Source organism: Amblyomma mixtum, chromosome 10, assembly GCF_055824585.1.
Source record: "Amblyomma mixtum isolate Tamu chromosome 10, ASM5582458v1, whole genome shotgun sequence".
NCBI lineage: Eukaryota > Metazoa > Arthropoda > Arachnida > Ixodida > Ixodidae > Amblyomma > Amblyomma mixtum.
The window spans coordinates 74,703,877-74,715,581 of record NC_143021.1 but is presented as its reverse complement, the minus strand read 5'-3'; the positions used below and the strand labels follow the sequence as shown (position 1 = coordinate 74,715,581).

The window sequence follows — 11,705 nt, the reverse complement described above, 5'->3', positions numbered from 1 at the left end:
GTAACCAAGCTTTCAGCAGAATCGTAACAATGCTTTGAAACTAGCCCCTTTTTTAAGTGAACTGTAGCCTTACGCACCAACACCTTTTACCTGAATCTTTTTAGACATGATCACTCTATCTGTCTGCACTTGTTCAATGTCGTTTCTGAGGTGAAGGAGTGTTTGGTAATGTGCTTCGAGTTCAGTCATTCACTTGTGCAAGTCTGTTATTGTTTTCTCCGTTGTGCTTAATCGGGTTTTCAGCTCCTTGTATTTCGGTGATCAACTGGGTCTGGCCAGTGCTCAACTCCTGTAGTTCAGCCAGTACAGCAGCAGTGCTGTTGGGACCAGGAATAGCTCCAACATCACCCGATAACATAAGCAAGGAATGAATTTCATGAGCGCACTCAACATCAATGGCAACACAGGAGCGCAGGCTCGGAAACTACACCAGGAGATAAATACTTGTTTTTTTAGCTAAGAGGACACACGTTTTACTGACCTGCACTGCAAAGGTAAATGGACTAGATGGCATTGCCGCAGTGCATTCACCAAGCCCATGGAGTGATGTTGGTGGGAGAAGCCCTTCTATACATGATGTTGCTGATGACGATGTGGCCAGCAGCGATGATATCTGGCGAGCGTAGCTCCTCTGGGGGCACGTTCAGCGGGGACGACCAGCTGACGGGTGGCAGGTGTCAAAAGCCGGTGCGACGGCACTGCGCCCACCGATGACGCCCAGGCTGACAAGCATGCCAGAGTCGGCAGCAGCAGGCTGGCAAACGCAAGGAAGGTCGCCTGCATCGCAAAGGAAAGTGGATCAGATGGCTACGCCGTAGTGCAGTCACTCAAGCCAGCTCTACCGCGACTTTCATTCATTTTAAATAAAATCAGCGCTAATATTCATATAAGCACAAATTCTATGAGTTTTCCCAGAGTTTTTAGTCTACTCAAATTCCCTAACAATTCTCTGTTTTCCTGGTTGGTAGGCACCCTGGAAATTTGCAATGCAGCACAAAAACGGAACAAGCCTTCTCATCCAATTCCAATGTACTGAGCGAGCACAGTGCATCTTATGCGAATGAAGTTTTTGTGTGCCTCACCTTAAAGGAGAAACCTCAGCAAGGTACATCAGCAAGAGCTCGCATTACGCCAGACTCTATCAGTGTTCTTGCCACAAAAGCCTCGCAGAGAAAGGGTGCTCCTGATCATCCTGTTACCATGCCAATGTTTTCAGCAAACACTTTCAAATGTGCCTCAAAATAGAGCTGTCAAAAATAAATAAAGCATGTCCAGGAACAAACTGTCAGCCATGGTACACTTCGGGTACCTTGAAAATTACGCTAAATTTTTAGCCAGCTAAGCAAAAAAGTTTGATTAACTTTATTACCACACCTTCGAAGTTGCAGCCAATGGTGAGTCCGTAGCCACAGACATGCCTGCCAACCTCAAGGCTTTCAAATTCGTAAAACCTTCACAACCGAGGGGATGTACCTACACCAGCACACAATTTCTTTTTTAACCCAATAGCGCCCAGCGTACTTTTAAAAAGTACAGTTAAATTTCTTATGATTTCAACACCAAAGATTGAATATTCCTTTTCACGTAGGTCATGCTTTTGTCACCGGGGGAGCGGCCGACGCCCCTTAACAAAGAAGGCGCCTTTCCTCTTTCCCTCCTCCGTGTGCCATCTTTCCAGGGTGAAATTCCAGGATGTTTGTTTCCCACGAGCTACACCGGTAGTCGCTGGATTATAATTTTCTCGGGGCCACGTTTATGCACATATTATGCTAACTTCAAGAACAGCGAAGCACGAAAGACGAAACTAAGCAATGGATGCTTTGAATGCCCCGCACCTTTGGTTCTTCTTGAGCTGTGATGAAATACAAGCTGCTGTACTTTCTATAGCACGCTGGGTCTTCCTGTGTGCACAACGCCACCTAACTATTCCAGGTCATAGACCCTATGGTTCCTAGCAATTTTTCCCCCAAAAAAACACTTTGTGTCCTCAGCAAGGCCTCAGAGGCTGCTTTGTAGGTAGCTATCCTGAATATGATGATGGTGTGATTTTAATGGGTTATAGTAAAGTTTTTGTTATAAGTACTGGCTGTTCTACAGAGGAGAGGGTCACTGTTATGTATTTCATACCTACTGTGGAAAGTCCTTGAGTTCAGACAAAAAAACTTTTGGCATTTTTTTTATTACTACCAGTCAACACATTTTTGTAACGCTCTGCTTGGAGGAATTGCGGGCTACAGGAACCGTTCGCCAAAACGCATTTAGGAAAAGTCTACTTGGCCTAAAGAAAGCAACGGAATAGAAGCAGCCAGGAAAAATATGTTCTTGTTTCAATAGTCTAGGTCACACGCTTTTATTGCAGTCTAAGGCCTAAGTCTTACGGCCTGCAACTATAACATCATTGAGCCTACATGTTTTGTAAAGCGGTGGTTGCCTACAGCGCATGAAAAACAGGACTTTTGTAAGCCAACACTCCTTTCCTTTTACAACAGTGGTGTGGCAGGTGTCGACCTTTCGAATGACGCCGTCAACTGCCACTACATCGGCATCAGGGACCAAAAGTGGGGGCAGCTATTTGCACGAAAGGTCAACTTTGCTACTGTGCACGCATGAACAATCTGCCAAATTGCCAGAGACGATGCTGCTGACAGTCTTTGCTTAGTGAAGAACGTCACCCGTCATTACCTGCACCCCGACAGGCAGCAACCAGCGGTCCACAAACACTCTGGCTCAGTCGTGTCTGATGCTTCTTTCAAAAGGAGCAAGCTTTCCACGTACATTATAATAACTGCGGTGCCAGTGTAACCAGAAAAGATACATGAGGGCCTGCAGGAAGTGTTGTATCACCCTGCGTAAAAATCACGGACACATTAACAAAATTCATGCCACCAAGTAGGAGTGGAGCAAAGTAGCCACTTGTGCTATGGGGAAGACCCAGCGTGCTATGAAACGTACACCTGTGTAACTTCGGAACGAATGAAGCAATCTGTTTTTCTTCATAAGGGAGCATTACATGCTAAAAACGAAGAAAATCCCTCCGTTAGATTTTTCTTGGCCCCCAATGGACTAAGCGTCACACTGTGCGACCAGTGCACGACGCAAGAGCGCTGAAGCTTCTTCACGCGTGGTGTCGCACGTGAGGAAACGCACAAACGGTGAACAGCACATGACGAGCGCGGAATTTTGGCACGCTGGAAGAACGCAACTACCATACGGACTAAATCGAGGGCAGCACACAATTGTTTCCGAGCCTTGCAGGAGCAGCAATTAAGACACTTTTGATAAATAAAGAAAAAAAATTCTCCGCCAACACTGCCTCAGTGCTCGACTTGCGAGCACCAGCTACAGGAGCGTCAAGTTTACAGTTTACGGAAGTTTAATGTTCCAAAACGACTCAGGCCATGAGGGACGCCGTACTGAAGGGCTCTGGAAATTTTGACCACCTGGGGTTATTTAGCGTGCACTCATACCGCACAGTACACAGGCCTCTAGAATTTTGCCTCCATCGAATTTGACTGCCACGGCCGGGATCGGACCTGAGTCTTTTGGGTCAGCAGCCAAGCGTCATAACCACTGAGCCACCACAGGGTCTCAAGAGCTCCAAGTATCTACATCAATGTACTCAGCAAATGTTAGGCTTTATTATTGGTCCCCAAAAGATATACAAAACATCATAAATGTACAGACGAGGGTCCCAAAGTCAAAGATTGCACCGGGACCCTCGATAAATCATTAGTACAAGAAGTGGTTACAGCATAGCTAGTGGATAAATACAAAATATAGAAAATATAAAATCAATACTTCACAAAAACAAGGTCAAAAATCACAATAACGCAGGTAATATACACAAAAAGAGATTAACACATCAGCATTCCAATAAAAATACTTTGAGCTTGTTTTTGAATTCAGGCAAGGAAATTGATGTTTTTAGATTGGGTGGCAAAGTGTTCCAAATTGAAATGGCTTGAAAAGACGACGTCGATTTACCATAATTGGTATGGAGCAGAAAACTGTTCCCTGCTGCAAATCTGGTAGGGTTGTGACTGAACAGCTGAATGGGGCCTACAAACTGAAAATGTAGGGTGCCATGTAGTAATCTGAAGAACATGATTGCAAGGTGATACTGGAAAAGCTGGTGGACTGGTAAAATACTGTGCTCCTGCAATAAAGAACGAGCATTAGCTGAGAAAGGGCTACGGGTAGTAATGCGGATGGCCTGGTTTTGTGAGTGTTGCAGAGACGATAAATGGCAATGATAAGTATTTCCCCATGCAATAATCCCATAAGTGATGTGACTATGTATGAAGGCATAATACAAAGATAGGAGTAGGTTGCATGGAAAATATGGACGCGCCTTAATTAGAGCTCTGATGCCAAACATAGATCTTTTTTTTTTGATGAGCGATATGGACGGAAAATTTAAGAGTTGAATCAAGAATAACGCCGAGGAAGTTGGTGTTATCAGAAGCCGGAATATTACAAGAACAAAAGTTTAGCGTAGGAGGACACGAAATAATTTTCTGGCTACTTTTGAACACTATGAATTTCGTTTTAGAGGGATCAATCAACAACTGATTATCAGTGCACCATTTGGCTACATTACTTAGAACGGCAATCAATTCAAGAGTTAGATCATCTATGGATGTATTAGATAATGACACGGTAGTGTCATCAGCATATAAGACACAGTGAGTTGGACTAATAGAATTAGGAAGGTCATTAATATACAGTAAGAATAGTAAGGGTCCTAAAATAGAGCCCTGAGGAACACCTTGGTTAATAGTTTTAACTTGGGAAAAGCTTCCACTAATATTGATTATTTGTTGACGATTTTGTAAATAGCTTTTCAGCAGTCGCGACACGGGACCTGTAATACCATAAAATTCGAGTTTTTGAAGCAATATGGAGTGATTAATCATATCAAAAGCTTTTGGGAAATCTAAAAAGACAGAACCAACAAACTCGCCATTATCAATACCTTGCTTGATAAAATCAGTCAAAGAGATCAGTGCTAAGTTAGTCGAGCTGCCAGACCGAAAACCAAACTGATGGGGGGAAATTATCTTAAATTTATCTAGGTAATTGTTTAAGCGTTCAACTATCAATTTCTCGATGATCTTACTGAGAGAAGATAAAATCGATATAGGTCGATAGTTAGAAATTAATCGTCTGTCTCCTTTCTTGAACACTGGGATCACCTTAGCTGTTTCGAGGCAAGCAGGAAAAACAGCTGTCTTTAGGATGAGATCAATAACATGACAAAGTGGTTCAGAGATCCGATTGGCTACAAGTTTAAGGTGCGGAGGGGGATATCTTATCTAATCCAGGGCTAGTGTCCTTGAGGCCAGTAATCAGCAGTTCGATTTCACGAGGGGAGACAGGAAAATGAAAAAATGATTGTTTTGAGCGCTTTATGTTCATCTCTGCACTAAGTGAGGCGCAGAAAGGAAGTCCCTAAAGGCATTTGCAATGTCGAATGGACCAGTGTGGACTGTACCACTGAAATTACTTTCAGTAAGGGGGCTGTTTGCGCTGGGTAATTTGAGGAAGTCGCTCAAAAGTTTCCATTGCTTTTTAGTGTTGTTTTCATTTTTATGTATTTCATGCTCATAGTAAGATTTTCTCGCATGTTTCAATAAATTATTTAGCACAGTAGCATAGTTTTTGTAGCGTGCAGCTAAACAAACATTTAAAGGCTGCTTCTTGTTTTTTTTGTATAAATTTTCTTTGCGTCGCATACAGCTTAGTAAACTGTCTGTCAGCCATGGATTGTGGGGAAATTTGTAATTCTTTCGGCACTTTACTGATGTTGTACTCTGAGATAAGCAGATGGAAAAAAGACGGCAAAAACATTCCATTGCTCGCTCCGAATCGTTCGATGAAAAGCACGGAGACCAGTCAGTATCACTGATAGCACTAATAAATTCTTCGCTGTTGAACCTGGTAGTGTAGAAGACTGAATGCGAAGGACGGAAAACTTCGCCGTGCGTAATGAAAATAGGAAAATGACCTGTAATGTCGAGTGCGATGACCCCTGAGTGGGGTGAGGGCGAAATATTGGTAAGAACATGGTCTATTAACGAGGAAGATCCACTGGAGGTACATCTGGTTGCAGCATTTATGATACATTCGTACCTGAAACCACTTAAACAGTCAATATAGGAAACAACATAAGAGTTTTCCGTATCTAGAAGGTTAATATTAATGTCTCCATTCTTGTTTTCGAAAGAAAGTTTATTTAATATGACATCTAGCGCTAACAGGAACTCAGGGATTGATGATGACGGGGAACGATAGATGCAGCCGAGTACCACCTTACGGCAGTCAGCGGAAAAGAGTGAATGATTGGCTTCAATCCAAACTGATTCGCAATGCGTTGCATTCAGAGCGAGATCTGATCTACGGTGGTATGAAATTTCTGGGGAAATAAAAATTGCAGCGCCCCCATAGCTGCTGGAAAGGCGATTGCAGTATTCTGCTATATAAGATGTAAAACCAAACAGATTGCCGTCAGAATTGGAGAGCCAAGTTTGAGAAATGCAGATGAAAGAAAACAAGTGTCGAAGTGAAGTGATAAAGTTATCGATAGATTCATGGCTTTTCCTGAGGCTGCGTGCGTTGAAATGGATAAGAGAGTGAGTACTGTTCGCAAAGATATGTTGAAGCTTGTCAGGAGATAATGGAATGCTAAAGGGGGATTCAACTGAGACAGAAGCCATGCAGTGGCAAAACTAGGTCGAAACCTAAGGGTTTGTTTCCGAACTGCTGCGGAAGACCGTGCTTTCGTCAGTCTTACGCGCAAGAATGCGACAGTTGTTAGTCCAGAGATGCTTCCAATCCATTTCCTTCTTGAGCAGCTTAGCCCTAGCAAACAGTTTCCTGTTGTCAAAGTGCTCATTCACAAATACTGAGGCAGATGCAGTCACAGGGAAGCCAATTTGGTCCGTTGTGGGGCGAGCTTTACGTGCCTTGCTCACAAATTCGTTTTTCTTTTCCCGACACACAAACCGAGCAATGACAGCTTCTTCATTTTAGTTTTTGGTGGCTTCACGATGGACTATGTCAAAGTCAGCAGAGTCGACAGGACACTCAATGGCATCACCAATGCACAGGAACTCCCTTTATTTCAACATTGTTGATCCTCGAGTACTGTTCGAGTTCTGCAACCCTCTTGTGCAGGTTTTCATTTTCATCTGCCAACAGCTTGTTGGCAGCAATAAGCTCGGACTCCTTTGCTTTCATTGCCTCAAATTCCTGATTGATAAATTCAACACTGCTAAGCAAAGAAGCATTGCCGTCTCCACCAGGAGCCTGCAGTTTCGAAAGAACTTCTGCAGTGATCTCGGTCACCACTTCCTCAAGTTTTCCCTTAAGTAACAGTTCTAGTTCTTCAACTCTTTCTGCGAGTTCGACATTCGTCGGCATTGCAAACGGGTTTGACAAGCAACAAAAAGTACAACCGCAGCTGGCAGCACTGGCGGCAAGAAAAAAAGAGGCGAAGAACAGAGAAAATTGAATTCAACTAACCTGCAAAGCAGTTCAAAGATTTAGCGAAGCTTGCAGAAACCGCAAATGCTGCCAGAAAGTGATGAAAAGCCGGAGACGGATCCTTATATAGCTGGGCTTTCTGTTGGGACAGGGGGCGTATTCTTCGATGCGATGAAGCACTCGACGATATGGTTGCGCAGGCGTAGATGAGGGGCAGTCAATTCCAGAAAACAGCTTGATATTGGACGCAGAATCTTCAGGGCCAACATCGAAGCAAGTCAGTCGATACCAGCAAACCTGCAAAGCAGTTCAAAGATTTAGCGAAGCTTGCAGAAACCGCAAATGCTGCCAGAAAGTGCCGCAAAGGTGCCAGAAAGAAGAAGGCGAGCAAATCCAAACATCCGTGGATGTTTGCTTCCCGGAAACATCCCAAGAAACACCGTCTACCTAATGGATTTTGCACTACAATTGTGGTTACAGCCACCTTCAATATATCTGGTATATTTCCTCATTACAACAGTTAATCAGGTTCAGGGGCAGATAAGTCGCTATTGCGAATGCCACACATATTTTAGGCTTCATCTCAATTAGTAATCTTATCCTCAGCAACATGCTAAGTCATTTGACGCCAGTTTAATCAATCTGCGTCAAACAGGTGACCCCCAAATTTTATGAAAATGGTGGTCGCGGGGGAGTCCCACTTCAATGGCCGCTATACTTGCACATATATAATGGATTGGAAGTATAGTGCACTGTTGCAATGAGAGATAGTATGGTCACATGGTGACTGTTTTGGTCAGTTTGACCATCATTGCAGACAGACACGTCCTTGACGAACTTAAGTAGTAAGACCTAATGCTCTTAAAATATCCGGGACGAACCAATTGTTTTCCTAATCAGTGTGTACCTCAGCTGGCTGACTGATAAACACAACTGACAGCTGCCTCTGCTTCAGGCTGGCGACGAAGCTCTGAATACGTCACTATGTGGCCAGACTCTCTATCTGCCCACTGCCGGGGGCCTGCGAATCGTCAAAACCCCTGCAGCTGCACGCATGTCGGAGGGGCGCCGATAAGCCATGCCACATGCAGTTTAGGCCTGAACACATATACGAGGGGGTACCCAAAAGAAACCGGACTAATTTTTTGAATCGGCACAGCTTCTATGGTACCGCGTTTTGCCGCTAGGAGCGCATAGAACGAACATTTCAGAGTCAGTAAGCCGAGTGCCATCGCTGAAGGAGGTCAGACTAGTTCAGGCAGAGTTTTAGAGTGACGACTGTTTTGTGTGAGCGTCGTTTTTGCAACGGCTGATGTTCGTGAACAGCGTGCGCCGGTGAAATTCTGATTTTTTCTCGGAAAAAGTGGAACGGAAACTCTTGAAATATTCAGAAAGACGTTCAAGGACGATGCTATGGGGACAACTCAAGTGTTCCTGAATTAAATTCTGAACAAAGCAACACTCATGCCAATGGAAAACTTCAAATTCACCTCGCCTCAAGAAAGCTCGTCAGGTGAAACCAAACCTCGAAGCAATGCTGATTTGTTTTTTCGACGTGAGAGGACTCGTCCATTCAGAATTTGTTCCGCAGGGTCAGATAGTTAGCCAGGCTTTCTGCTTGGATGTTTTGAAAAGATTGGGCAAGAGTGTTCGGTGGAAGCGGCCTGATTTGTGGCAGACGGGTGACTGGTTTTTCCACCATGGCAATGCCCCTGCTCACACAGCCCTGTCTCTACGACATATTCGGACCAAAAATGACATGACCTCTGTTCCTCAACCCTCATACTCACCCGACCTTGCCACGTGTTACTTTCTTTGTTTCGTGGAATGAAAAGACAGGTGAATGGAAAGCGTTTCGCTGATGTTGCTGAGGTGAAGAAAAAAACGACGGAGGGACTGTCAAGCATCACAAAAGATGAATTTAAACAATGTATTGAAAAATGGAATGAAGGATTCGACAAACGTATTATTGTAAGTAGAGAGTACTTTGAAGGATATTAAAGGTCTGTGCTGAAAATGTGAACAAATAAGTTCAAACAAAAATAAGTCCGGTTTCTTTTGGGTACCCCCTCGTATACGGGCGATCGGTTAGCTGAGAATGTCCTAACGTGACACACCACCACTTTGGGAGCCCGTCCGAACTGACCGATGCCAGCCCCTGAGCGTCCAAACTAAAACGACCTCCTGACGCCATAATCTTACACAAACGTTTGGCACGACTGTGGCAGCAGTCCGGATTGTCTGAATTCACCGGGGTGGAGGAGTAGGAATAAACGTTCATTTAGTTAGGTTGAATTAACAATGTTTTACAGTATACAATCTTCCAGCTGCTTCTCCTAACTTCACAGATGGTATACATATCTGTCGTGGTGGTGCAAGGTTACCACCGACAACGGTGTCTTTTTTTTTTTCCAGAATTTCAGATCTTTTATCGCAAATAAACTTCACTTTCCTCAAGACTTCAGGCAAGATTCGTAAAATCGTAAAATGGGTCTGTGCTACTGTTCGACGGCATGCACTATCTCTGGCTTCGGTGCTTAGTGACGAAGCAAAAGAAAGCATGTGTGCAGCAATACAAAAGAGCAAACAGTTCAAATTTGACAATGTAGGCCTTGCAACATGTCACCAGTGGGCGTTGCATTGCACTGGAAATATGGAAAGAAGGCTAGAAGAAAGTAATCTGGGTTATAATCTGTCGTACAGATTAGGCGGAAATGTAGTTGAGCAGCGACTGCCGGGTTTAATGTATGCGGACGATATTGTACTGTTAGCAGATAGCCAGGAAGATTTACAAACTTTGGTTAATTGCTGTGGAGACGAAAGAGACGCTCTAGGATTCAGTTTTAGCGCAACTAAATCAGGTGCGATGATTTTTAACGATACAACTGGCCAGGTGCTTACAATACAATGGGTGCTTACAATGGGCTCGGCAACGCGCGCGCGATGGCACGCGCTCATTCGCATCCTCTGCTCCTTCTGCAGGCTATCATGCTGATGTTTGCTCCGGAAAGCCATCCTCGTGCCCCTGATGCTTCCTGCCTGCTGATACCGCTGTCAGCAGATAACTGCACTTCTACGCCTACCGACTGCCCGAGTACGGACCCAGGACCGACCACCCGTAGACCGACCACCACCCCTCAAGGCTTCTGCCCTACAGCGCCCCCAACCGAACCGCCCTACAGCTTGGCATCCCCCTTTTCGCGGCTTTCATCAGCCGAATCGGCAACAAGATCAACACCCCTCAATATAAGGACGAACTGGCTCGCGCCTTCCTTCAGTGGGCTCGGCAACGCACGCGCGATGGCACGCGCTCATTCGCATCCTCTGCTCCTTCTGCAGGTAAATAATCAACTTTCCTTATTTGCCCCGTGCACGCGCTATCGTGGTTTATTCGCGTTGCCAAGCCCACATTACTGTCTTACTGTTGCTTACGACTGTGCTCACATTCTTTGAATTCTTCTTACCATATCCGGCGATATCGAAGTTAACCCCGGACCCAGCACCCGCTCCACGTCTACGCAAGCGTCTTCCGACGTGCTAAACGCCTTGGACGAGATTAGATCTGGGCAGAATACGCTCCTCAATGAAGTAAAAACTATTCACAGCAAGCTGGTGCAAACCGACAAAGCTATCGAAGAGATAAGCAAAAGGCTCGCTAAAATTGAAGAAGATTGCTCCTCTTTAGTCGATCTAAAGGCTGAAGTGGCATGCACGAGGACGCTTGCTGAAGACAACGCTAAACAAATCACTATCGTGACGGCCAGGATGGATGATGCTGAGGACAGGGCCCGTCGCTCTAATCTTCTTTTCTTCAATTTGAAAGATGCAGCTCAGGAGACATGGGACGAGTCTGAAAAACACGTAATTAAGCTCTGCGAAGAAAAACCTGATATCACCATCCAAACTACCGACATCGAACGCGCACACAGGCTTGGACGCTACCAAAGTAACAAAACTCGACTCATAATTGTAGCGTTTGCTCATTTCAAAACTAAGGAATCTGTCATGTCACGCGCCAAGAACCTTAAAGGCTCTTCATATGCAATATCCGAAGATTACTCATCTAGAACCCGGCTAGTCCGCAAACGTCTCCTTGAATTCGCCAAATCCGAAAAGAAAACTTACAAATTAAGATATAACAAACTCATTGCAGATAACACCACATACGTTTTTGACCACTCTTCCCAGACTGTCGTCCCCTGTCAGACTGTTGCTCCACG

General features: G+C 44.7%; 1 protein-coding gene across 1 annotated transcript in view; it reads right to left on the bottom strand.

Moving 5' to 3' along the window:
- The window catches only part of LOC149326148 (uncharacterized), a 45,787-nt gene that overhangs the window by 341 nt on the left and 33,741 nt on the right, over window positions 1-11,705 (bottom strand). Inside the window, exons 7-8 of the mRNA XM_089563777.1 lie at window positions 2,776-2,845; window positions 482-777 (exon numbers count right to left, since the gene is read on the bottom strand). Coding sequence (XP_089419903.1) covers window positions 568-777; window positions 2,776-2,845 — 280 coding nt within the window. The 3' untranslated portion in view covers window positions 482-567. The remainder of the gene's footprint in view (window positions 1-481; window positions 778-2,775; window positions 2,846-11,705) is intronic.